We start from the raw sequence: 26,850 nt of genomic DNA on the forward strand, positions 1-26,850 counted from the left end.
AACCCAATTTCGGCCTTCTCCTTGAGCAGGCTTCACTCTGGTTTCTTATCCCTCGAATGTCGCGCACGTTCTTCTCGTCCACCAGTGTACTCTTCCGCAGCTCTTCCATCCCTCAAATGAACGGAGCCTTTCAACTCCCTTCCCGTGTCATCCTTCTCGCTAGCCGCGTCTTCCGCTCGACTTCCTGTGCTCCTAAGCTCCTGCACACTTAGACAAAGGGATCAAAAACTAATAGGACATAACTTAACTTATTTGATCACATTAAAACAGCCTTGGGGTTACAACAGTTTTACTTTAGCCAAAGACTTATGAGTAATAATTCTGATAAGAGGCCTTAAAGTATACGTCTTCTTTATAAATGGATTGGTGAATGCTCTGTGTGTTATTCAAATATCTTTAGATATATTGACTTATATCTAATATCCCAAACCTACACCTCCTATGAGATATTTTGCTAAAATGTCAAAATATAAACTTGCATGACCAAGATGACTTGAATACTTGAAGTCTAAGGAAATTTACACTCGAGGTGTAATGAAATCTTCATTTACATATAAAAAGCCACATTAAATCTCATAGCAGGTCACATATGATAAACTAGTTACCCTTAACTAGCATCCACATGTTAACTCTCAACATCCTAATATTTTTTGTCTATAAGGATCAACTACTTAGTTAAATCAATGAGTATAACATGTGTTAATCTCACAGAATTGATGATGTCCAGTCTCATTAATTCATTGACTAGGAAATATTTGAATACGTACATAATTACACATGATGAGACACCCATTAATTGTGATCTAATCACAGTTTCTCTCATGTAATGCATTGTATTGTGCACATCATTAATTAAGTTTAAGATCAAATCACATACATATAAAAACACCTTCAAATAATTAATTTTATTTATTAAATAAATAATACAATTTTTAAAGCGATTGCATTTTGGGCACTCTCAAATATAGCATTTGTTCGTCGATATCCTTTATTGGTTGGCTCATGATTAATTCACAGAGCTTCCCCACTTCCTTATCCTAGATTGTGCTTCCTTTGCCTGTATGCATGAATTCATGGCCAATCTTAATTCAACTTCAAATGAGTTTTAATTAGTTATATGAATTCACAAAGAAAACATAAATAGATCTAGTTGAATCAATGATCACCTCCTTGTCCCAGTTTGTTCCCACTGTAATGCCAATGAGCACTAAGGTTTGCAATCCTACTCCTATGAGCATTCCACTCCACATCCCCTACATCCAAAAATCATTAATGAGAGAAATGAATTAAAAAAAGGACAGTTCGATATATAAAGCTCTCACCAATATGACGTCCCGAGGAAGGTTTATTGTATATAATTTTACCTTGCTTTACAAAAAGTTATTTTTGAGACTCGAACCTATAACCTCTAAGTCACACAACAACAATTTTACCGTTGTGTTAAGATTCCCGAAGAAATAAAAGGCAAGAAAAAAAAACGATTATGATATCATATCAAATTCTTATATATACCTTCACTCCCAAATCAAAATAAAATGATAGAATGTAACCAGCAGGAATTCCCACAAGATAGTAGCAGCCTAAATTGACATAAGCCACCAATGTTTGCCATCCAGCTCCTACTGCCACACCTGCAAATGCTCAGATAATTAAATGTCGAGCTGTTGCTGCAAATTAGGAAATTAAGAATTGATGATTGCCAAAAGAACCTGTAAGAACAGGTTGGATGCTGCTGAGAAGAAGTGTGCAGGCAAAGACCAAAGCAAGGTCAGTGATTGCATGCACAACTTCTGGGCTGTTAGTGAAGGGTATGCCGTAGACATCCCTGAGAAACAAAACCAAGGAGAAGAAGAGGATGCCAAAGATGAGTGATGACACAATGACTACCAGTATCGAGAACTTGGCAGCTCTAGGCCTGCGTGCTCCCAGCTCATTTGAGATCCTAACACTGTATTGAATATCGATTTGTTTTAGAAGGGAAAAAAATAAATATGAAGGATATAATATATATATATATATATATATATATATATATATGTCAATCACCTGATTGCAGCATTGAAGCCAACGAACACCATAATCTCCCAGCCATATAGGTTCATGCTGGAAGGGGAGAGTCAATTGGTCACACAAGTTAATTGCTAAGAAACTAGAATACTTGAGCAGTTGGAGACTAACCATATTGAAATAGCAGCCACTGCAACTTGTGCGTTCTTCAGGTTGCCTGCTAGGACAATGAGGAACATGTAAAACCAGTACTCCACGCTGCATAAATAATTAGAGGCAAATGCATTACTTATTACATTATGTTGTTGAGTATAGACGAGGCAATTTAACGATCAACTTGGGTGCGTACCACATCATGACTGCAGAAGCTATGGAGAGCCTGGAAAAGGCCGCGAGGTCCCTGAAAGCGCCCCAGCTAAAGCCATTCCAAGCACCAGGGCAATGCCCCATGGCGATGTATGCGAACTGGCCGAGCACCACGAACCACCACGCGACGTTAAGCGAGATGGCCGCCCCCACGAGGCCCAGGTTGAGCTGCGCAATGAGGAGCCAGCTGAGGAGGAGGTGCAGCAGTAGGGCCACTGCAGAGACGGCGGCCATGGCCATGACCTTGCTCTGGGCTTGCAGGAACTTTTGGAGGGGGAAGTTGAGGACATAGGCGAAGAGCTGCGGGATCATGTAGAGGGAGAATTTGCCGGCGAGGAATGCAATTTGGGGGTCCTGGTGGAAGAAGAGGAGGACCGGAGTGGCGAAGACGTAAATGGGGAGAAGGCAGATGGAGGTTGCGGTGAGGATGACCCAGGAGCGCTGCATGTAGACGCCGAGCATGTCTAGCTGCTTGGCTCCGAAGGCCTGGCCGCAGAGTGTCTCCAAAGCACTGCCCATGCCGAGCTGCGTCGGAGAGAAGCAGATGAGATGGTGTGTGATTCTTGAAATTAACCTCAAATAGGTAACATTGTCAAATTTAGTAATTGACCAGGGAGGCGATGCATGGGTTGGATATGACATCACATGAAACAAATACTATATTATTTAATATTTAACTATGTTTAATATTTTTTCTAAATTCTAACTATGTTTAATATTTCTATTAACTAATACTATATTATTTATTAATATATTTATATCCACCTTTCTATATGTCACTCTTGTTGCCATAATCAACAAAATAAAATATAATATTTATTTTTTAATAAAAGGTGGAACCATCATATCAATGGCTCTCCTAGAGTCAGGTCCCATGGATTGACATATATAAAAGATGTACAATGTTAGTCAAGGATAGTTATTCATATATTATATCTTGAGTACATATTCAAGGATTGGTATACATTAATTTGTACTTTCTTGAAAATCACCTCTACATCAAATCTCACACTCTCAAATAAAGAATGGTTCCTTATCATCCATACATAGTGGATCATGGATGACATAGTAAGGTGTCAAACTTTCAACAAGCTACTAGTCCCACAGTAGTGGAGTATGAAGACCATCAGCATCCTACGATATATAGACATCTTCTCTCTCATCTGCAACTAATATATGATCCACCTCCATAACTATTTGAACAAGTTGCATGTTAAGAACAGATGCTCCTACATCTCCTCTAATCCACAAAAGGTGCAGCTCTTGCCATCGAGGTAGTGCAACCTATCCCTAGTAGGCAGTCTCTTGTATGCTAGCATCTATAAGGTGAAGGCATGACTAGACTGTAAGTAGGTCCTCCATGCTATCTTTACCCATGGCTTTCTCGAACTAGGACCTTTGAAATAATCATATGCCTTATGTACTCCCCCCTCCCTTGTTCTGACTAAACCATGATGTCAAACACTGTGCTACAACCTCTTAGAATCCAACTGTGGCTATGAAACTGTCCCTAATCTACAATAATCTCTTGATGAGAGGAGTGTATGTGTGCTTGGCTTGCCAATCCCAAAAATATATATTCTTGAGATAGTGGTAATGGATCCATCTGATCCATAATTTATACTACTTCTCCTGAATCTACTAATAGAATTGTCAAATAGGCCAATCAGTAGTGGGACAGACCAACCCATGGCGGACCTATCATTTAGGAGGGTGGGACAGGGCAGGGTGGGACAAGGTGGGACAAGGTGTGGTGAGATAGGTTGACCCATCATCTTGACTAGTTGGGAAATCCCCAACCCACGATGGGTTGTGGGTTAGGCAAACCAACCCACAAGCCCACCCAAAAATAAAAAATATGTAAAAAAGATTAAAAATTTTAAATTTAGATTACAGATTAAGCGGGTTTAGAGCTTATGGCTTTCATGGAACTATAATCAAGCAAGGTTTTGTGTGTTTATTGTCTTTGGAGTTCATGTCAACAAAGAAATTATGAAAGGATTAATAATTTGCAATACTTATTTGGTTATGGTATATTAATTTTTTCCTAATGAAGAGTATAACTCATATTTATTTTTTCTAAAATTTAAGTGCACAAAGGAGCACCTCTAAATTTCTTATTCCTACTTCTTTTATTTATTTGAGAAAAAAAATTCTTTGGAGAATTTTTTTTCTTCTCAATCTGCTAGCCAACCCAAGCTTGCCACAGATTGATCGGCACAAGTCACGAGATTTAACTAGTCAACCCACCTAGATGTAAGTACCCCATGGTAGTTTTGGTATGATCAACCAAGTCAAGTTAGGTCATGTTGTGTTTGATCCTTGTGTCTAAGTATGCAGGAGCTTAGGAGCATAAAAAGTCGAGCGAAAGACATAGCTAGCAAAAAGGATGGGATAGGAAAGAGTCAACGAGCTCAGTGCGTCCGAGTAATGAGGTGCTGCAAAAGAGTATGCTGGTGGATGACAAGAAAGAGTACAACATTTTCGAGGGATGAGAAGTCAGAGCGAAAGATTGCTTGAAGAGAAGGCCGGAAGATGGGTTCGAGTGAGCCTAATTCTGGATGTCCAAGATCACCCAAGCGACGGAGAAGGCGTTGAACGGTCAACACAAGGCTAACCAATCCAGGTGCCCGAACTACTTTGTTGCTGAAAGGGTGCCTCAATGCAGTGCATCAACTTGTTGGTGCAATATCCCTCAGGTCAAGGTTGACCTGGGTAACCAAGCTGAGTCTTGGTTTGGGTTTAGATGTTTGACAATAAGATATTGATTGAAGAAGAGTCAAGTAGGTCAAGGTTGACCGGATACTTGACTGGGAAGTCCTAACTGGGATGTTAGGCAAAATGAAAGACCTAGTGAGTGAAGCTAGGCAGTAAGAAAAGTCCTGGTGAGTGAAGCCAGGCAGAAGGAAGTCCTAGTGAGTGAAGCTAGGCAGAAGAAAAGTCCTGGTGAGTGAAGCCAGGCAGAAGGAAGTCCTAGTGAGTGAAGCTAGGCAAATGGAAAGTCCTGGTGAGGGCAGAAGGAAGTCCTAGTGAGTGAAGCTAGGCAGACGGAAAACCCTAGTGAGTGAAGCTAGGTGAAAGTCCTAGTGAGTGAAGCTAGGCAGATAGAAATCCTGGTGAGTGAAGCCAGGTGAAAGTCCTAGTGAGTGAAGCTAGGCAGATGGAAATCCTGGTGAGTGAAGCCAGGTGAAAGTCCTAGTGAGTGAAGCTAGGCAGATGGAAAACCCTAGTGAGTGAAGCTAGGTGAAAGTCCTGGTGAGTGAAGCCAGGCAAGGGAAAATCCAGATGGATCAAGGATGATCGGACATCTGGTGCTGGGAAGTCCAAGTAGGTCAAAGGATTGACTGGATACTTGGCATGAAAGAAAAGTCCAAGTAGGTCAAAGGGATTGACCGGATACTTGGCACAGAGAAAAGTCCAAGTGGGTCAAAGGGATTGACCGGACACTTGGTAAGGGAGTCCTAGCAGGTCAAGGGAGTGACTAGATGCTAGGCATGACATACCAACAGGTCAAGGTTGATCGGATGTTGGTTTGGGAGGTTTGGGACTTTGTTTTGGACAAAAATCAAGTGCTGGATCGATCAGTGGATCGATCCAGACCTGTCTCAGCGAACAGAGAGCCTCTGGATCGATCCGTGGATCGATCCAGAGGTCCCAATCGATCAGTGGATCGATTGGGACGCGGCTGCTTCGCGCGATAAGTGCTGGATCGATCCAGAGCACAGAGGCGCTCTGGATCGATCCGTGGATCGATCCAAAGCCTCCCCGATCGATTGGGAATATTCGAATCGATCGGGATCCGACCGTTGGCGTCGTTTATAGCTGCAGGCGTGTGATGGCTGCGGCAATCTTCTTCTCCGATTCACTCCAGATTTCTCGCCAGCTCCTCCACAGCACTCACAAAGCTCAGATCGCCAGTTCTTAAAGGATCTTGGAAGTTTTTCAAGTCAAGAGGCGGATCAAAGCCAAGAAGAGAAGCTAGGGTTAGGGTTTATACTCATTGTAAGCTTGTAAGCTTGTATTTCTTGTATCCTTTCCCTCTCTTCTTGTATTGAGTCTTGTAGGGCTTCTCCGCCCTTGGTAGTTACCATAAAGGAGAGTTTTATTTAGTGGAGGGTGTGTGTGTTGGTGTGGATCCTTGGATTAGTCACCTCTTGTGAGGTGGATACCAAGTAAAACCAACCGTGTTAGCGTTGTGTGTTTGTTTCTGTATTTTCCGCTGCACATCTTTGAAGGAACAAGCAACGCCGAGCAACGAGCGAACGCGACGAGCTATTCACCCCCCCCCCCTCTAGCTACTTTTGGTCCTAACAAGTGGTATCAGAGCAAGGTTGCTCTTCACCGGAATCACCGCCGGAAGGGGCAAACATATCAAGAAAAGCTAGAGGGTGAAGAAGTTGGAGCAATTTCTTCAAGTTCAAGACTTTATCAAGCTCAACTTCAAGATGCAATTCCAAGATGGGCTTGGATTTGACACAAGGGTGGCTCCACCATACACTTCTACGAGTTTCGATTCTTGGAAATCAAGAATCGAAAATTTTCTTATGATGGAGATAGAGCAATGGTTTGCTCTAATGGAAGGCTTCAAGGCTCCAAGAAATTCAAAGGGCAAAGTTCTAAAGAAAAGCAAATGGAGCCCGGAGCAAGTCCAAAGGTGCGAGGCAAATGACAAAGTGACCAAGCTTTTGGTCAATTTATTGCCAAGCACCATTCTTTGCAAAATTGGAGAATTTGAAGATGCAAAGGAACTTTGGAGCAAATTGGCTAAGCTTCATGAAGAGATCCCCTCCACTATACAAGATCATGAAGAATCCAGAGAGGGTGACTCTTTGGAGCAAGACCAAGAGGAGGACTCCGAGGTTGAGAGATGCTCAACCTCCGAAGAAGAGGAAATCCAAGAAGCTTCATCCTCAAGGGAATGCACCGAAGGGAACAAGGAGGGAGCATACTCCTTGTTTCATGTTCAAGATGATGAAGCCTCCACCTCTAGGATTGAGGGGGAGCAATTCTTGGTGACGCCGGATCAAGAAGAAGGAGAAGCTTCTACATCCGGGTCAAGTGAAGAAGAAGAAGATGGTGCCACCTCCGAAATTCAAGAAATATCAAATGGAGGAGCAAGTGTCATCCCTATACAAGAAGGTATAAATGTTTCAATTAAAAATAAAAATCATATAATATGTTTTGAGTGTAGGGAAAGTGGGCACTACAAGAGCAAATGCCCTAAATTGGCCAAGAAGAAGGGCCAAGTGGCACAAAAGGGCAAGGAGAAGCCCAAGGAGACCATCCCCGGAACAAAGAAGAGCAAGGAGCACATCGTGTGCTTCTCTTGCAATCAAAAGGGGCATTACCGAAGTCAATGCCCTAAGAGGAAGAAGGTGGTCAAGGCTCATGGAGGAAGCTCTAGTCAAGGGGGAGCCTCTAAGGTAAAGAAAAAGGTAACATTTATTGAGCCTACTCCTTTACATTATGGTAAAAAGCATGATGGTTCAAATTTATATCATTTTAATGCTATTTACCATGAAAATAGAAAGCATGATAGCGTTAAAGAAAAACATATAGCTTTTCATGCTAAAACTACTACACCTAAGGCTAGGATTGTAGGTAAAAATCTAGGCGAAAACTCTAAGGATTTTAGATACAAGCCTAGAAACAAAAATGCTCATGGGTCAAATACTAAGGACTTAGTGAGAGAAAATCAAGTCTTGAGGTCAAGACTTGATAAAATGGAAAAGACCCTAAAAGTATGGAAAATATCCTAAAAGGGCAAAATGAGCATAGCCTAGGTCTGGGAGCACATAGGTCATCTAATGGCCATAGAGGTTTGGGATACAAACCCAAGGCTAAGAAGGATGTGCCCTCTTACCATAGGGTTCCATATAGTTATGGAACAAACCCTAGGTCTCGTGGTCAAGTCAAAAATACTAGAGAAGTCATCCCTAAGAGTATTTTTGCAACAAATGTGACTAAGACTTCTAAGAAGTCAAAGAAGGTCACAAAGAAGGTCACAAGGGAAGAAATCCCTAGAGTTGACCTAGAAAAAGTGACCAAGGCTTCTAAGAAGCAAAACAAGGTCACTAGGAAGGTATCTAGGGAGGTTATCCCTAGTGAATACCTAGAGCATCCAAGGAGCACCAATAGGTTTTGGGTTCCTAGGAGCATCTTCTCTACCCCATAGATGGGTTAGAGAGTGTCAACTCCGATTAGAAGGGTAGTTAACCCAACTTTGAGGAAATTGACACTCAAGGAGCATTTTCAAGGTTGTGTTAACCTTTGAAAATGAAATGGAATTATTATTTACTCCTTGAAAGAGTAAAGTGTGCCTAATGGTGGAAGAATTGATTTTAATCTTAAATGGCACATATTGGGAAATTCATAAGAACTATCAAGTTGGGATTTTGGTATGTTCTTAGGCAATTTAAGGCAATCTGGGCCTTAAATTTAAAAGTGCTACTCTTAAAGAAAAATGGAATATGCCAACATTTGAGGACATGTTTATTTTCAATTGGCATACATTAAATCAAGGAAATTAGAAATGCCAAATTTAGGCTTTGGCATTCTCTTGTAGCACTTTAGGGCAATCTAGGTTTAAGTTGTAAGTTTAGCTAAGACTTTAAGGATACTTAGATAGTTAATCTAGGTATATTTTATTTATGCTAAATCTTGCCATGATTGTTTGCCCATAATATGCCATGACATCATGTCTAGTTTTGCATTCATGTTTTATTATGAAAAATCCAAAAATACCATGTCATGACATTCATACATCATGTAGTAATAGGATATTTTCTTTTGAAAATTATTTTCTTTTGATGTATGCCATAACATAATCATGCATTAAGTTTAATTCCTTGTAATTAAGGACGAATGGCATTTAACGACACTTATTGACAAGTGACATCCTGGGTGGATGTCTAATATCTCTAAAATGCCTAGATAGATATGCATGATCCCTAGAATAGGGCAAAACCAAATTTTACATCTCACAAAGACCTCTAAGATGACTTGTATGTGTTTTGTCCACAATAGATACAAGTGAGATGTTAGGAAGATGAACAAAACTCAAGATGTTGATTTAGTGCATTCTTTTGAGTTTTAGGTTCATCAAAACACATAGTTATGTGTTTTCCCATCATTGGGAAAGCTAATGTACAAGTCATGTGCATTAAGCCCAAGGAATGTGATGGGATATTGGTTTTGAAAATGTTTTTAAAATATTTTTGGAAAACCTTGGTGAAGGCTATCTTTTGATAGTAATCACCATTGAATAGTTAGACACAAACTTGAAGAAAACACTAAAGTTTTTGCAAGTTTTCAAGTTTGTGTCAATCTTTGAAAATATGAAGTATTTTCATAGAAAACTATTTTTCCGTGATAGTAAACGCCCTAAATAATGTCTACACGAAATTTCATAATTTTTGGATTTTTGTAGAATTTTCTAGGGGTTTCTGAAGTTGACTGAAATGGAATTTCAGCAACTATCAGAGCTCCGATCGATCCATGGATCGATTGGAGTTCCTGAATCGATCCATGGATCGATTCAAACGGCAATTCCCGCGAGCAGAAGCTCGCTGGATCGATCAGCCGATCGATCCAGGGAGTCTGAATCGATCAGTGGATCGATTCAGCAAGGTTCAATCGATTGGAACCCAACTTCAATCGATCCAAGTTGCTGGTTTTGGCTGGGAAGGCCTGATTTCAGCATCTTTGAACCTATTTTAGTCTAGGTAACCATTCCAAACCCCTTAAATACATTTGTATACATACAAAGGGTGTTTTCATGTTGAAAACAAGGATGGATTGGTTAACGAAGACTAAGTAGAAGTTTAGGTTGAGGTTGTTTCAAATTTTGAATATTTGAACCTCAAAACTTCTAAATTTGGGTTTCCTAATGTTTTAGGGATTCCAAGTCATTGTTGGTGCAATGACAGAAGTTATGTCTTAGGGGGAGGGACTCTTTAAAGACATGAAAATTACTTTTCATGAACCTTGGAAGGTGGTTAACCTTCTGTTGTGAACTTGCTCAAGGTTGAGCATTTAAACTTGAAATGGGGAGAAATGGGGAGTGGATATCCTCATTATTTCAAGTGGACACTCAAGTGGTAGATAATGCTCAAGGTTGGGTAGTTGTCTACATTGAGGGAGAAGTTAAGGATAAATGAAGGGTATGGGACCTTCATTATCGTGTTGATCACAACGAGTGATGTTGTGAACAACGATGAGCAACTCTTCAGGGGGAGAGTCTTCAACAAATGGATTTGTTGAAGTGTGCCCAGAATTGGAGCATAGGTTGATGTGTGTCCAACGATGGGTTGATGTGTGCCAATAGGGGGAGAATGTATGGTTAAGCTTAGGCCTTCATTACCTATGGGAAGGTCATAGGGGGAGAATGAAAGGACTCATGAAGTGTGTCCAGAATTGGAGCATAGGTTGATGTGTGTCCAACGATGGGTTGATGTGTGCCAATAGGGGGAGAATGTATGGTTAAGCTTAGGCCTTCATTACCTATGGGAAGGTCATAGGGGGAGAATGAAAGGACTCATGAAAGGGAGTAAGTTAGGCTTTCATTACCTAGAGGGAGTTTGCCCTCTTAGGGGGAGAATGAAGAGCTTAATTTATGCTTTCATTACCTAGTGGCATGAAGAAGGAGGCTATGGTATTAGCCTAACTTACATATGGGATTGTAAGTGTTATTGTGGTATTGTCAAACATCAAAAAGGGGGAGATTGTTGGCGCAATATCCCTCAGGTCAAGGTTGACCTGGGTAACCAAGCTGAGTCTTGGTTTGGGTTTAGATGTTTGACAATAAGATATTGATTGAAGAAGAGTCAAGTAGGTCAAGGTTGACCGGATACTTGACTGGGAAGTCCTAACTGGGATGTTAGGCAAAATGAAAGACCTAGTGAGTGAAGCTAGGCAGTAAGAAAAGTCCTGGTGAGTGAAGCCAGGCAGAAGGAAGTCCTAGTGAGTGAAGCTAGGCAGAAGAAAAGTCCTGGTGAGTGAAGCCAGGCAGAAGGAAGTCCTAGTGAGTGAAGCTAGGCAAATGGAAAGTCCTGGTGAGTGAAGCCAGGCAGAAGGAAGTCCTAGTGAGTGAAGCTAGGCAGACGGAAAACCCTAGTGAGTGAAGCTAGGTGAAAGTCCTAGTGAGTGAAGCTAGGCAGATGGAAATCCTGGTGAGTGAAGCCAGGTGAAAGTCCTAGTGAGTGAAGCTAGGCAGATGGAAATCCTGGTGAGTGAAGCCAGGTGAAAGTCCTAGTGAGTGAAGCTAGGCAGATGGAAAACCCTAGTGAGTGAAGCTAGGTGAAAGTCCTGGTGAGTGAAGCCAAAATCCGGATGGATCAAGGATGATCGGACATCTGGTGCTGGGAAGTCCAAGTAGGTCAAAGGATTGACTGGATACTTGGCATGAAAGAAAAGTCCAAGTAGGTCAAAGGGATTGACCGGATACTTGGCACAGAGAAAAGTCCAAGTGGGTCAAAGGGATTGACCGGACACTTGGTAAGGGAGTCCTAGCAGGTCAAGGGAGTGACTAGATGCTAGGCATGACATACCAACAGGTCAAGGTTGACCGGATGTTGGTTTGGGAGGTTTGGGACTTGGTTTTGGACAAAAATCAAGTGCTGGATCGATCAGTGGATCGATCCAGGCTCTGGATCGATCCAGACCTGTCCCAGCGAACAGAGAGCCTCTGGATCGATCCGTGGATCGATCCAGAGGTCCCAATCGATCAGTGGATCGATTGGGACGCGGCTGCTTCGCGCGATAAGCGCTGGATCGATCCGTGGATCGATCCAGGCGCGTTTCCAGAGCACAGAGGCGCTCTGGATCGATCCGTGGATCGATCCAAAGCCTCCCCGATCGATTGGGAATATTCGAATCGATCGGGATCCGACCGTTGGCGTCGTTTATAGCTGCAGGCGTGTGATGGCTGCGGCAATCTTCTTCTTTGATTCACTCCAGATTTCTCGCCAGCTCCTCCACAGCACTCACAAAGCTCAGATCGCCAGTTCTTGAAGGATCTTGGAAGTTTTCCAAGTCAAGAGGCGGATCAAAGCCAAGAAGAGAAGCTAGGGTTAGGGTTTATACTCATTGTAAGCTTGTAAGCTTGTATTTCTTGTATCTTTTCCCTCTCTTCTTGTATTGAGTCTTGTAGGGCTTCTCCGCCCTTGGTAGTTACCATAAAGGAGAGTTTTATTTAGTGGAGGGTGTGTGTGTTGGTGTGGATCCTTGGATTAGTCACCTCTTGTGAGGTGGATACCAAGTAAAACCAACCGTGTTAGCGTTGTGTGTTTGTTTCTGTATTTTCCGCTGCACATCTTTGAAGGAACAAGCAACGCCGAGCAACGAGCGAACGCGACGAGCTATTCACCCCCCCCCTCTAGCTACTTTTGGTCCTAACACAACTTTGGGTCCACATCAGCAGCAGTCCAGGTGCCTGGAGTGGGTTCGGGCGCCTGGAAGTGAATAAAACTTTATCACTTGGTCGTTGCATGAAGATAGAGTTTTACCATCCTGGGGGCGCCCGGAGACTGTCCGAGCGCCCGAATTGTGCCACATCAGTAAACGATCAAATTTGACTAGCAGATTATAAATAGAGCCCTGGTCATAGTGCTTTCAAAAATACACTTCTATATTTTGAAATCCATTCTATTTTTCATTTTCAAGGTTCACTTTCGTGTACGAGGTTTCTCCGCCTCTGATATTTTATTCGAGAAGGAGACTTTTATAGTGAGCATACTTTCTTTGGAGTAACAATCTTCTGATTGTAAATCAAGTAAAATTATTTGTCTCATACTCTTCTTAATTCTATTATCTTTTTGTTAAATGTGTAATTATTTAAGCCCAATAGTTTGAGAAAGGTATACTTATTTTTTTCTGTACATGACAATTCACCCTCGTCTTGCCGGCCATATAGGATTTACAACTACTATCAGAGCCCAACCGCTTTGAAAGAACTAACCACGGACCGAAGCACAGAAGACGATGGCCTGAGCAAGTATCCACCCGCCTAAGTTTCGAGGGAGACATTGCCCACTGGAAGAAGAAAATATAGATATATTTCAAAACATATTTTGATATCTTTTTAATTTTGAAAAATGGTTTTGCAATACCTACCGATAGCAATGGTAAGCTAAAGAAAGAGGAAAGATGGACAAAGAAGGAACAAGCCGAATTTGTGGCTAATGGAAAAGCAGAATTCTATCTGCTAATTGCGCTATCACCATAAGAGGTCAACAGGATCAGAGTCTATAAGGCTGCAAAAGATATCTAGAAAAAATTCCTGCAACTTCAGGAAGGATCCTCCGAAATCAAGCTTACAAGAAGAGATCTACTTCGGAGCCAACTGACAAATCTTCGACTAAAGGAAGGTGAAACGATCCATCAACTGCATGCCAAACTAAAGTAGTCAATAATTGAACTCATAAATCTCAGGGAAAAGGTAACTAATAGAGATTCGCTAAAGTATGCGCTTAACTCTTTCCCAGGAACACCAAAATGGTCAACCTTAGTAGATGTATACTACATCTCTAGAGACTTAGAGGTAAGTAATCTAGAAGAGTTATTTTCTAATTTGAAATTCATGAATCTAGATGTACAGATCTAAAGAAAGAGCAAAATCAAAATATTACCTTAAAGATAAAAATGGATGAACCAGATTCTGAAACATCCCTCGACAATGATGAAACGATATTTATGGTAAGAAAATTAAAAAAAAAATAGATCTAATAAATTCAGTCAAGTGTAGGCTAAAAGAAGAAAAAGAAAAGTGAGATGTTATCACTGTAATGAAGAAGGACACCTCAAAGGCAACTGCTCAAAATTAAAGAACAAGGATAAGGGTAAAAAACTGACCCAGAAAAAGTACAAAAACCTAGAGGCAACATAGGATGAAACGTCGTTAGAGTCAGATATTGAAGCCTACGTCGGACTTGCACTGATGGCAAGTCACCAAGAAGATAACAAAGCAAGCTCATCTGAAATTAACATCGAGAGCATTGATGAAAAGGGGGGGGTTATTAGAAAGAAGCAGCCCTACAAGGGGAGCATCATATAATGAGATCGACAAGGTAAGTTAAGTACAATCTCTACCTCCTGACAAATTATACAGGTTTATTAAGGTACAATCTCTATCTCTTGACAAGTTATACAATTTTATTAAAATATTGTCTAAGAATTTTTGTCAATTAGAAATGAAAATAAAAAATTATTAAAGGAAAACAAAGAACTAAACAAAACTTTAGCAAAATATTGTTGATTAGAAGATTTTGACAAGATGAAAGAAAATAAAAGATTGAAAGAACAAATAGAAAATTTTAAAAATTCTACATGTTCAAATTTTAATACTTCAAATTATCAATGACTAAATTGATATTTTAGATATCATAAGGGCTAAATTAGAAAATTATCATGAAAATATGTTTCTAAAAAATTTCTCATTAATCTAGTAGGTAAGAATCTATATTAGGTTTTAAAATCATGCTTAGGTTAAATTTTCATGTATGTTCTAACTTTTATTTGCATTAATATTTTCATTGCATGCTTAAAATTATTTTTTTAAATAAATTGTTTCATTCTTTTTTTATAAAATTAATTATTTTATAATTTTTTCTAGAAAAAGGATTTTATTACTTATTTGTTGAAAAATTTTCAATTTTTTTGAATGTTGTATTATTTTTTATGAATTTTTTAACAAAAATTATATCATTAAATTTAAAATTATTTCACAAAGTTATTTTTGAAATTTTTTTTTTATAATAAAATATCATCTTCTCTGTAAAATAAAATATTTTTAAAATTATTTGATCATTATTGAATTTTTTATAAAAATATTAAGTTTTAATATTAAAAAATCTCAAAAAGTGAATCTTCAAAAATTTAATTTTTCTAAAGATGTAACTTCTATTTTATATATTGAGAAAAAGATGCAAGAATTTTTTAGCTCACAATCTACTTGTTATGTATTATTTTAAAAAATATATATATCTTTCTATAGAAAATAAATTATTATTGCTTATATTAATTTCATTTATTCATGGAAATTTATCACTATTTGGATATTCTTGTTTACCAATTACAAAAATTTTCAAAATTTTTCAATGATTAAAAATAATTTTTATCTAAAATTGATTTATAAATCACAAAAATTTAGATATTTGAAATATAGACTTCATAATTTTTCTGAATGTTATCACTGTTTTTGTATCTCTTAGAATTTATTTTAAATTTATTTTAAATTTATTTTCAAAAATATCTCTATTTTTAATGTGATCAAAGGGAGAGAATTATAGATTAAGTCTAGGGGATGTATATTTTTTTGTATTGCATAACATGTTTAGTAATTGCAAATTATTTAACTGTTATTTTACTACTTTTTGTTTGATTTTACCCTAACTTAACTTAGATTGCTCACATCAAAAAGGGAGAGATTGTAAGTATCCCGTGGTAGTTTCCGTGTGATCAACCAAGTCAAGTTAGATCCTATTATGTTTAATCATTGTGTCTAAGTCTGCAGGAGCTCCCGAATTGTTCGAGTGCCCGGACAAGATGGTCTGGGCACTCGTACCACTTTGGTACCGAAAGGGTGCCTCAACGCAATGGATCAACTTTGGGTCCACGTCAACAGTAATCTGGGTGCCCAGAGCGGGTCCAAGCGCTCGGAGCGGGTCCGGGTGCCCAGAAGTGTATAAAACTTTATCAATTGGCTGTTGCATGAAGATAGTGTTTTGCCACGCTGGGGGCACCTGGAGATGGTCAAAACTCCTAGATTGTGCCACGTCAACAAATGGTCAGATTCGACCAACAGGCTATAAATAGAGTCCTAGTCACAGTGGTTTCAAGAACACACTTTTGTACTTCAAAATCCATTCTATTTTCATTTTCGAGATTCACTTTCCTGTATTAGGCTTCTTCACCTCCAAGTTTTGTTTGAGATGGAGATCTTCATAGTGAGCCTACTTTCCTTGGAGTAGCAAGTATACCTTTAAAGGATTATGTCGCACTAAGCGCTAGAGGCTTAAGGTCTAGCATCACCAGACCCTTGATTGAGATGAACAAGTTTGAACTAAAGTTTGTTGTGATCTCAATGATTCAACAAAATCAATTTGGTGGAGGACCTACTAAGGATCCCAATCAACACTTAGAAGTATTCTTAGAGATATGTGGTACCATAAAGTATAATGGTGCCTCTGTAGATGTGATTAGATTGTTTGTATTCACATTCATGTTATGGGATAAGGCTAATGCTTGGCTAAACTCTCTTTCAGCATACAATATAACCACATGGGACCAATGTGAACAACGATTCCTCGAAAAGTTTTTACCTCCAAATAAGACAATTTACTTGAGGAATCTTATCACCAAATTTATGAAAAAAAGATGGAGAATCCTTATTCGAACCTTGGGATAGATTCAAAGGACCTTTACACCAATGACCTCACCATGGATTAGAGAAGTGGCTCATCACCCCACACATTCTATAATGAAATTACCTACCAGACGAAAGTGTCCCTAGACTCCTTAGTTGGCAGTGCTCTAATCAATAGAGGGTTGGATGGGGTTGAGGAGATCATTGAGAGAATGATACTTAATCATCATCAGTGGGTGTTTGAATCACGTAACTTTGCCAAAGCCACTGGTAAGTATGATGTGAACACACTTGACTTGAGTGCATCCAAAATGGATGTGTTAGCTAAGAGGTTTGATTTGTTTAATGAAATTTTTTGAACCTTACTAATGCATCTTATGAGGTATGTGGTGATGCAGGGCATGCAGTAGACACATGTCAACTGGGAACTATTACTGCCTAGCTAGTGAAAATTGAACAAGCGGATGCGATAAACAACTTCAATGCAAGGTTGAACAATCCCTACTTAAAAATATATAATCCTAATTGGAGAAATCATTCCTTTTTTTCATACTAGAACAATCAAAATCAGGGAGGGCAGAGAAATTTTGGGCAAGCTATGGAAGTTTAATTTTCCTCCCAACTAGATAGAATGGAGAAAATGATGGAAGGTTTCATAGTCAAGCTATCCCAGAGAAGAGAAGATGTTAAACAACTGAAAGGTATGGTCAATAATTTTAAAAGTCAAATTAAAGTACTTAAAACTTAACTTGCATAGGTTGCTAGCTCCTTGATGAGAACTCTGGGGAGATTTCTAGGACAACTGGAATTGAATCCAATTGAGCATTGCCACGTGATTGTCCTGAGAAGTGGTAAAGCCCTAACTGAACCTCCTATGCCTCAAACGAACAAAGAAGGTGACCAAGTCCACATAGAAGGGCTTTGATGATGATCATACTTAAAAGGAACTTGAGAAGAAGAATGATAAATCTAGCCATAATCATCCACTGAGAACCTATGTACCTCCAATGCCCTTCCAATAAAAGCTAGTGAAAGCTAAGAAGAATGAAGAATTTGAAAAAAAAATTTTGGAGAAGATCAAGGTGGTGTGCATAGATATACCTCTCTTTGATGCTCTAGACCAAGTGCGAAAGTTTGTCAAGTTTATAAGAGACATCATTTTGTACTAAAGAAAGAAGGAGGATTTTGAGACGATATCATTGACGGCGGAGTGTAGCGCACTAATTCTGAACAAGTTGCCTCCAAAGTTAAAGGATCCAAGAAGCTTCTCCATGCCATGTAACATCGGTATAGCCAAGATAAGCAAAGCTTTTTCTGATCTAAGAGCAAGAATAAGTCTCATGGCTTATTTTGTTTGTAAGAAATTTGATTTAGGACATTTCAAATTAACTACTATGGCTTTCCAACTCGTTGACCATTCTTATAGATACCCTTTGGATATTCTAGAGGATGTGTCAGTAGATGTAGGTAACGTTATAGTGCCTACCGATTTTGTAGTCCTAGAGATAGGTGAAGACCCTAAGATTCCTATTATCTTGGGAAGGTCTATTCTTGCTACCGTCAGAGCTATAATTGATGTGAAACATTATAAGCTCTCCTTAGAGGTAAAAAATAATAATAGTATAATAAGGTTTAATAGACAAATAATCTTAATGAAATTTTTAAATTTTTTTAGAAATTTTCAGAGAATTGTTCAGAGCTGGTATGATGTATTTTGAGGGGATGAATTTATAGGCTTGGGACAAGCCTGTTTGGAATACCATTCAAGTGGGAGTTGATTGAGGAATTAATTTAGGTTTTAATTAATTAAACCTAAGTTATATATTTATATATATATAAAAAAAACCTAATCATTCTTCTCCCGAATCACTCTCCTTTTCCTCCTCACCGCCGACCCTCCTCTCCACATCTTCTCCGTTGACCTTCTCTTCTCTTCCTCGCGCCCCTCTCCACCCGATCCTCCGCTCGTTGAAGCTCGATCCACCGCTAGCTGAAAGTCGCAGACTTTCTTCCTCCGCGATTTCCACTTTCCCAATCTCTTCACCTCCCCCAACCCAACACGACGACTCGTTTCAGTTCCTCTTCTCCCACGCGTACAAAACCCATCGGTCAAGGAAAGCCTCTGTTACAATGTATACTAAAAGACAAGCTTTTTGTAAACATTTATTTTGAAATAAAGAATCACATTGGTCAAATGTCTACATTTATATGCAAAGTGTAGTTGTTTAATTAATTTATATTGTAGATAACATAGTGTGTGGTGTCACACACAGAAGATCATGTTATCAGTTCCTTATAAATTATAAATAGTAGCTCACGACTAAGATGGATAGGAACAAACCATTGGAATAGTTGTAGTGTAATTTGGTATTAGTTTATCTTGATTATAAAATTACACTAGTACACTTTGAGTGTATTGAGCATGACTATTTGAGGTAGTTTCTTTTATACTGACTCTTTAAAAGAACAAGACCTCTGTTATTATGGGAGTGTGTGCTCTTAATCATGATATAATAACAAGCACGTATATTTAATATTTATTTCTTTAATTTCTCAAAGGGTGCAATTTAGTTCAATAAATCAATAGGCCCGATAAGTTGAGAAATGATATTATTTATATGGTGTGTTGTTGATTATAGAATGGAACTGTGTCCTACGAATCTAGGTTGATGATGTCCCTAAGAGGAGCTCATAAGGATTGTCATGTAAACCTTACAGATGGACTTAGTCCGACATGACGATAAGGTTGAGTGGTACTACTCTTGGAGCTATACATTAATTAAGTGAATTGTCAGTAGCTCATTTAATTAGTGGACATTCAATATCTTAAAAACAGGGAGATTAACACACTCATGATAAGAATGAGCTCATATAGTAATATGGGATTAGTGTTGTAGTTCAATAATAACTCTTTAGTGATATGAGTTATTATTGATGAACTCGAGTTGGGTGTTCGGGGCAAACACGGGAAGCTCAAGTTCATCCGGAGACCAAAACTAATTCCTCCTCTCGGTCCCTATCATAGTCTTTTAATTATAAAGTGTTATACCCATCCATACCCACCTTCTTACCCACCTTAAGGTGGTGGGCCAAGCTTAGCTTGGAGCCTAAGCTAGGGTCGGCCAAACCAAGGTTAGATGAGTCAAGTAGGTGGCCGACCCTAGCTTGAACCCAAGCTTAAGTGGTCGGCGACATAAAAAAATAAAAGGAGTTTATTTTAAATATTTCCTTATGTGGAAGCCATGGTTTTAAAAGAGAGTTTAAAATTTAATCTTTCCTTTTAAAACTTTCTACAAAAGATTAAGAGAAAGGTTTGATATCTTTCCTTATTTGTAGTTAAAAGGAAGATTTTAATTTTTGATAAAACTTTCCTTTTTTGTAACCATCCTCATGATTTAAAAGAGAGTTTTAAAATTAAATCTTTCCTTTTATAGTTTCTACAAAAGATTAAGAGAAAGGTTTAATATCTTTCCTTATTTGTGATTGAAAAGAATTTTAGAGAAAACTTTTCTTATTGTAATCATTCACATGTTTTAATAGAGGGATTTTAATTTATAAAAGTTTCCTTTTATAACCGACCATGAAGGAAATTTTTAAAGAGAAATTTTATTTTAAAAATTTTCGGAAACAAATTAGAAAGTTTTAATTTTGTGTTTAAAACTTTCCTTATTTGGAGGACTTGTAGGGGCTGGCCACAAGAGGGTTTATAAGGAAATTTTTAATTAAATTTTCCTTCTTAAACATTGGCAAGGAATATAAGGAAGTTTTATTTATAAAACATTCCTTATTTGCCAAGACCAAGGAATATAAAAGAGAGGGTAGAGGTGCCTTACCTCATAACAACATATCATCTAGTATTCCTCTCTATTTTCCGTGGTGGTGGCCGACCCTAGTCCTCTTGTTCATCCTCTTCTCTTCTTCCTTGGCGGCCGGCGGCATCACATCTCTTGGAGCTTTTGGTGGCCGGATATAGCTTGAGGAAGAAGGAGAGAAGAATGAGGCTTTATTTCCTAGCATCCCTTGGATCTTGGTGGTGGTGGCCGAAACTTGAAAGGAGAAGGTAGGCTTGGGTGGTTTCTCGTCTCGGTAGATCGTTGCCCACACGATGTCCGAGATAAGAAGAGGAATACGGCAGAAGATCGTGAGGTCTATAAGCTACAAAAGGTATAACTAGTTATTAGTTTCCGCATCATAACTAGTTCATCCTTTTGTTTAGATTTTGAAATACCAAACACAAGAGGCTTATGATTCTAGGTTTCAGATTTATGATTCGAATTTGTGTTTCTTTTGTTTTTCAATCTTGTGATTTGATTGTTCTTATTGGTTAAACCTAGGGTTACTATAAGGAGATTAAATATTGAATTTCGTTGAAAGACTTTGTCTAGGAAGTGGTGGATGCTCCCATAACCAAGAAGGCCTAGTACCTCGCTATGTTTAACCTGGAAGTCAATCTCTGAAATAAATATTTAATCGAATTTGTAACATAGGTGGATTTGGATCAATAATATTAAGCATCGTTTGTGATCCAAGTCTAAAACTCTAAGAACAGATAAGTTGAATTTGGAATCAATAATGTTAAGTTTCGTTTGCGATTCCAAATTTAATTTCTAAAGAACACAATAGGTTGTTAGGAAAGGTTCAGGACTTGTACAAAATTTTTGTACAGGAGAACCGGTACGATATTCCGAGTAGCAACGAACAGCCTCGAGCCCTCTCCCTTGCGTCGTCTCCTTCCTCCTCTCCAAATACTATCGACCACCTTCCCTTTGCCCTAGCATCGGCAACCCAATTCCCTCTCACCTCCAACCGATTGCCACCTGATCTGCCCTCCAGCCGATGTTGTGGATCTCCCTCGACGATGAGACATCGACACAGACACTGTCAGTCGCTGTCGATCTACATAGTTGTCATTTCCCTGAGCCGTTGCCGAGTTTCCGTCCTGATCTAGCCACAGTCAAGCTTACCTTTGGACATACCCTAGCCTTAGGTCCATTACCTTTCATCTGGTTGGCTGGTCGTCACAATAGCATTCAGATTCCGTCCGAGGGAAAATCTGTGGATCTAGTTCCAAGGGTAGGTGTTAGATTTATAGAGGTTGGATTTCATTTTCGATTTTGGGACATTGTGATTAGCTACTTATCTAATTCTTATAGCTCTATTACATAATTCCAGTAGTGGTATTCTCCAGCTGTGGATCATCGGCTGAGGCATTATACTCGGGTGAGTTTTTTTGGGGATTTGTTGGATGCCCAGCTAATGGTTAATTAGTAGGTTTATGGGTGGATTGTTGAAATTGATTGGATATCAGCCTAGGTGAATTAACAGGACATTAATTTGATTAAATTGAAGATGGTGTTATGTTTAGTTGAATATGAATTGCTTATTGGAAATGCTAATTGTGGAATAGGGATGAATGGAATTGATTCATGTTTAGCCTAGTCTAATTTGATTATGGAAGGGTTAAGATTTGGCTAAACCTAATTTAATCAAATGGATTGGATTAAAGAGTTAATCGATGATCAATTAAGGTTGATTAATAATTAGAGTTTCATAATTGAATTAGGAATTTGATATAGTTAATTGATACATGTTAGAGTAGCTAAATTATACGTTTGATTTGCAGGACTTTAATTTGAGACGAGAGTCTCGATATGAGATTGTTGATCATGACCGACAGATTAAGACGGGTACCTTTGACTTATCTCTTTTGATATTATCATTCTGATATGCGTAATAGGTTATATCTAGTAGTAATGGTTATGTTTATATTTGCTTAGTATGTCACTACTTGATACCCGTAGTATGCCCATATTGTTATCTGTTATGCATTTATGTTTATGCCTCTTGATTCTTGTCATGCGTACTTATGTTCATAGAAGTAGTGACATACAATGGATTACCGGGTATAGGTCTAGCTACTAAATATACTTGGCATGTGTACCTAGATTTATTATTTGGCATGTATACCTAGATTTATTATCTGACATGTGTACCTAGATTTATTACCTGACATGTATACCTAGATCCTTGTTATTGACTCAGTTTTCCTTTTGGTACATATTATATGGAGGTTGATATTTTCAGGAGTTACATGCTTTAGTGTCATGCACCATTTTACATGATTGCATACTGAGCGATTGTCGACTCCTTTATAGTTGAGCACATCGCCAGTTACATGATCTGCACACGTAACCACTCATGAGTTAGTGGTACATCAGGTAGGGTGTGTGTAGTTTGCTCTGTCAAGGCTCCGCTGGTCCGCTCATGGGTAGTGTGACTACAACGTGGTGGTGGGCAGGGATCCCTCCTCTTAACTATGACACAGGGAGATGAGAAGTTAGGCTCCCCCACTATGTTTGGGGGTAGGAGGATAGGTGTACTCTGATATCATCCTGTCCACTTAGTCACTCAGGAGTAGTGATGGCAGAGTGCACAGTTATCATAGCCCTACCTACTCGACATCACCATCGCGTGTGAGGTGGTTGACTGGCGTCAGGGGTGACTATGTCATTTGCATCATATGCATGGATTGTATTTATTGCTTGTGATTGCTGCATTTTGGTGGTTGCATATGATTGACATGCATATAGGAGACATGAGGTATTTGGTCTAACGACCCTTGTATTCGGATAGGAGGTCCTAGTGAGTACAGCTTCTTCTATTATTTAGTTTTACATTTTCTGTTATTATTCAAAAGACTGAAATGTATAATTATTACTGATAGTTATATTTTACTATACATATTTAAGGTATTTAAATTTAAATTGTCACAAACTTGTGTTAATAGAGAAGTCGCTTTCTCATACATGTTTCATACGTTGAAATCATATTGTAGCCATGTTCCATGATACCCTAAATAATGATTCTCTTTCAGCTCAGTAAGCCGAGCTCACATGGTTCGGTTCTATATTAGCAAATCCAACACACATGCATGGTATCAATCCGCCTCCTGGCTTAACCTAAACCTTTGAGTCATTGACAGGACTCAAGTGTTCAGCATCTCTAAGATGCTCAACAGCCCAAGCATCTGTCTTGACCTCTAGAAAGCTCCGCAGCCCAAGCAGCCTCTAAAGTCCTCGGTACCCTAAGCATTCAGGGGACTTGGCCATCCGAGTGCTAGCTCCAACTCAGCATCCTCAGTGCTCGACAACTTGAGTACCTTGACTTAAGTGTCACAAATTCAAAAAGATCCGCTCAAAGTATGATCGAGCTTCATGCGCAACTAATATCGCAAGCATGCATGCTTCTCAAGCCTCGCATGGTGGTCTAGCCCTTTAAAAGGCCACAAGCCCCGATCATCCTTGACCGTACAGGCAGAACAAATAAATAATAATTAGACAAGCATTTTGTAGGAGGAAGCTGCCTTAAGATCCAACCAGAACGGGCATACAGACGCCTCGAACAATGGTCTAACGATCAAATGTTTTCTTTAGTTTTTTTAAGATATTTAAGAGTTAAGAGTCTCAGTCTCCATAAATTAAGGATAAATTGTTTTTAATAGATGATTGATTTAAAAATACTAGGATGGTAGATCATTCGCTATGTGTATTTTTCAATTTATCGTAATAACTGATAAAAAATTATCATAAAGTCAGATCAATCACTTGTAAAATTAATATAAGTTAAATACATAATTCTAACTTAACAAAAATAAGCAGACAATATATCCTACCAGAAATGGTCACAAGAGGGAGGACATTAATGTTGGGAGGGGACTTAGATCTTTACTGGATAAGCACCTCTATATCCATATCACAATGACTTCTCACTTAGGAAACAAATAATCATATGGATCACAAGATTAGACTCGACTACAATTTAGAGTCGTTGTCTTATCCATGATAATTATATTAGTTCATGATTTAATTCACGATTCATAACTATTTAAGATAGTTCAAAATTATTATTATATTTTAAAATAATATTAAAAAATTATAAATGTATAAAAAAATTAAAATAAAATAAAAATAAAAAATCAACCGCCCGAACCGCGTCCAACAGCCGAAACCAACCATTGATTGGTTTACAAGTATAGGTTGGATCCGGTTTAGACCCGTCCAAGAATATATATATATAGTATTGATATTCTGCGCGACGTGCACAGTGCGCGACTGTGTGCGTCGCGTAGGATATCAACCTTTTTTTTTATTTTTTTTAAAATTTTGAATTAAAATATTTTTTAAAATTTTATTTCTAAGAGTCATGCTTTTCAATTGGGTTATAATTTGTAAGTTATTTTCTTTTTTTAAGATTTTACCTCTAAAAGTTAGATTTTTCAATTGGGTTATAGTATTTAGTAAAAAAAAAATTAAAAATAAAATAAATTTAAGTATTTATTGAGTATTGTAATGTGTTTAGATCATATATTCATGAATTAAAGATTTATATATAAGGAATTATTGATTTTTTAAATTATTTTTTTAATTCAAATAATAAAAAAAGAAAAAAAAAAAGTTGATATCATGCGCGACGCGCACAGTGGCACGTCGCGCAGGATATCAATACTATATATATATATATATATATATATATATAAAGTTATATTTTTTAATTAATTTTATTGGTTCATAGCTTTTAGCTATAGAGATATAATTTTATTGTTAAATAAATTATGTTTATTAAATATATTATATAAGTTAAATATTTTTTATAAATTTAATATTAAATAAATAAAATATGTCTATTGAGTAAATAAGAGTGTTCAGTAAGATTAATAAATTTAATGAGTTAAAATAAAATAGTCTCAATTTAAGGCAAATAGGTTATAAGATTAATAAATGGAAAATAAATAGTTAACTTTAACATAAAGGTAGAATAATCTCATATTAAAAAATTTAAGATAAATAAATTGAAATTTTAACTTTAATAAGAGAAGGGTAGAATAATTTCATATCAAATTAGGTTAAAAATATTAATTTTAGTAGAGATATAGAATATCTTAATTCAAGATAAATAAGTTAAAAATATTAATTTTAATAGAGATATTGAATAGGTTAATTAATATTGAACGACAATATTAATTTTACTAAAATAAATAAATATTATTAAATAAAAAAATAAAATTAAGAAAATCTGAATAAAATTATTAAAAATAAATTTATTTAATAAATCAACCGTTAGGGCTCAATCCGTAACCGACCCATTTAGAGACTGGTCGGTTATATATTAGGTATGTTGAACTCGATAATTACTTGATTAACCTGGTTAAAGGTCCGATCGAGTCCAGCCAAGTCTGGCTAGGTCCGATTCAGACCCTGGGTCATGTCTGCACAGGATCAATCATTAGAAAAAGTAGACCGACCGACAACACTAAGAGGATCCAGATTTCATACTCTCCAACTCCTCTCCTTTATGTTTCTATTTTCTCTTTCAAGTTCACGCTATCAGAGATTTAACTTAAGCATTAAAAAAGATTTCTTGGATATTTTCCATACCCTTTTACGCGTGCTAATTCATGTAAGTTTATCTAAGAAAATTTAATAGTTTCTGGGATTATGATACCGTGATAAAATATATAGATTGTCACTCAGATACTCATAGTTCGATTATAACTTATTTATAAGAATTTTTCTTTTTTTTAAATAGGATTGTAATCCAAGGATGTTGAGCTCTTGACCTGTTTACGACGCGTACTTTTTGATTTAACTTGATGATCGATAGAAAACTTTCATAGGACCCAACTAATTACCTATAGAAAAACTCAATAAAACTAATTGAAATTATATATTTTTTATCCAACAAACTTTAATACCAGTTTCACCCAGTAAATAAATTTCGATCACATCATTATTATTTTAATGAGAAAAAAAGAATATTACCATGATTCCGAAGGCGAGGCCGGCGATGACCGAGTTTTCTGTTGAGACGGCATCAAGCTCGAGCGTACTGAGGTGGCCGGCGAAGATCTGGGTAACGGCACCAAGAGAGTACTGTGCGATGGAGGTGAAGATGGCCGGCGCCGCCAAGTACCACAGCTTCTTATTCTCCTCCACTCCATGCCTGAGCAGCTGCCCCAAGCTGCTGATCTCCTCCATGTCTTCATCCTCATCAACGCTCCTAAGCAAACTCTCCTCCATCCGTTTCTTGCCCACCTCTTCTGTGTGTTTGACAACCTT

The 26,850-nt window shown here is 38.0% G+C and overlaps 1 protein-coding gene and 1 pseudogene across 5 annotated transcripts; both read right to left on the minus strand.

Moving 5' to 3' along the window:
- Positions 1–26,850, minus strand: LOC121969914 (protein DETOXIFICATION 30-like). Of its 5 annotated transcripts, none has more exons than XM_042520231.1 (8): positions 26,554–26,850; positions 2,357–2,898; positions 2,179–2,265; positions 2,047–2,103; positions 1,710–1,948; positions 1,513–1,631; positions 1,167–1,253; positions 1–200 (listed from the first exon to the last, which is right to left on the minus strand). In XM_042520231.1, exons 1-8 carry the CDS (start codon positions 26,809–26,811, stop codon positions 33–35), a joined length of 1,557 nt encoding a protein of 518 aa, XP_042376165.1. In that variant the 5' UTR covers positions 26,812–26,850; the 3' UTR covers positions 1–32. The 5 variants fall into 5 exon arrangements, 2 of the variants coding, with proteins under 2 accessions (XP_042376165.1, XP_042376166.1); XM_042520232.1 differs by lacking the exon at positions 1–200 and adding an exon at positions 815–1,057; XR_006108730.1 differs by lacking the exon at positions 1–200 and adding an exon at positions 995–1,057 and having other exon boundaries at positions 1,167–1,408.
- Positions 16,718–16,816, minus strand: LOC121973950 (annotated as a pseudogene).

Source organism: Zingiber officinale, chromosome 4A (assembly GCF_018446385.1).
Source record: "Zingiber officinale cultivar Zhangliang chromosome 4A, Zo_v1.1, whole genome shotgun sequence".
Classification (NCBI taxonomy): domain Eukaryota; kingdom Viridiplantae; phylum Streptophyta; class Magnoliopsida; order Zingiberales; family Zingiberaceae; genus Zingiber; species Zingiber officinale.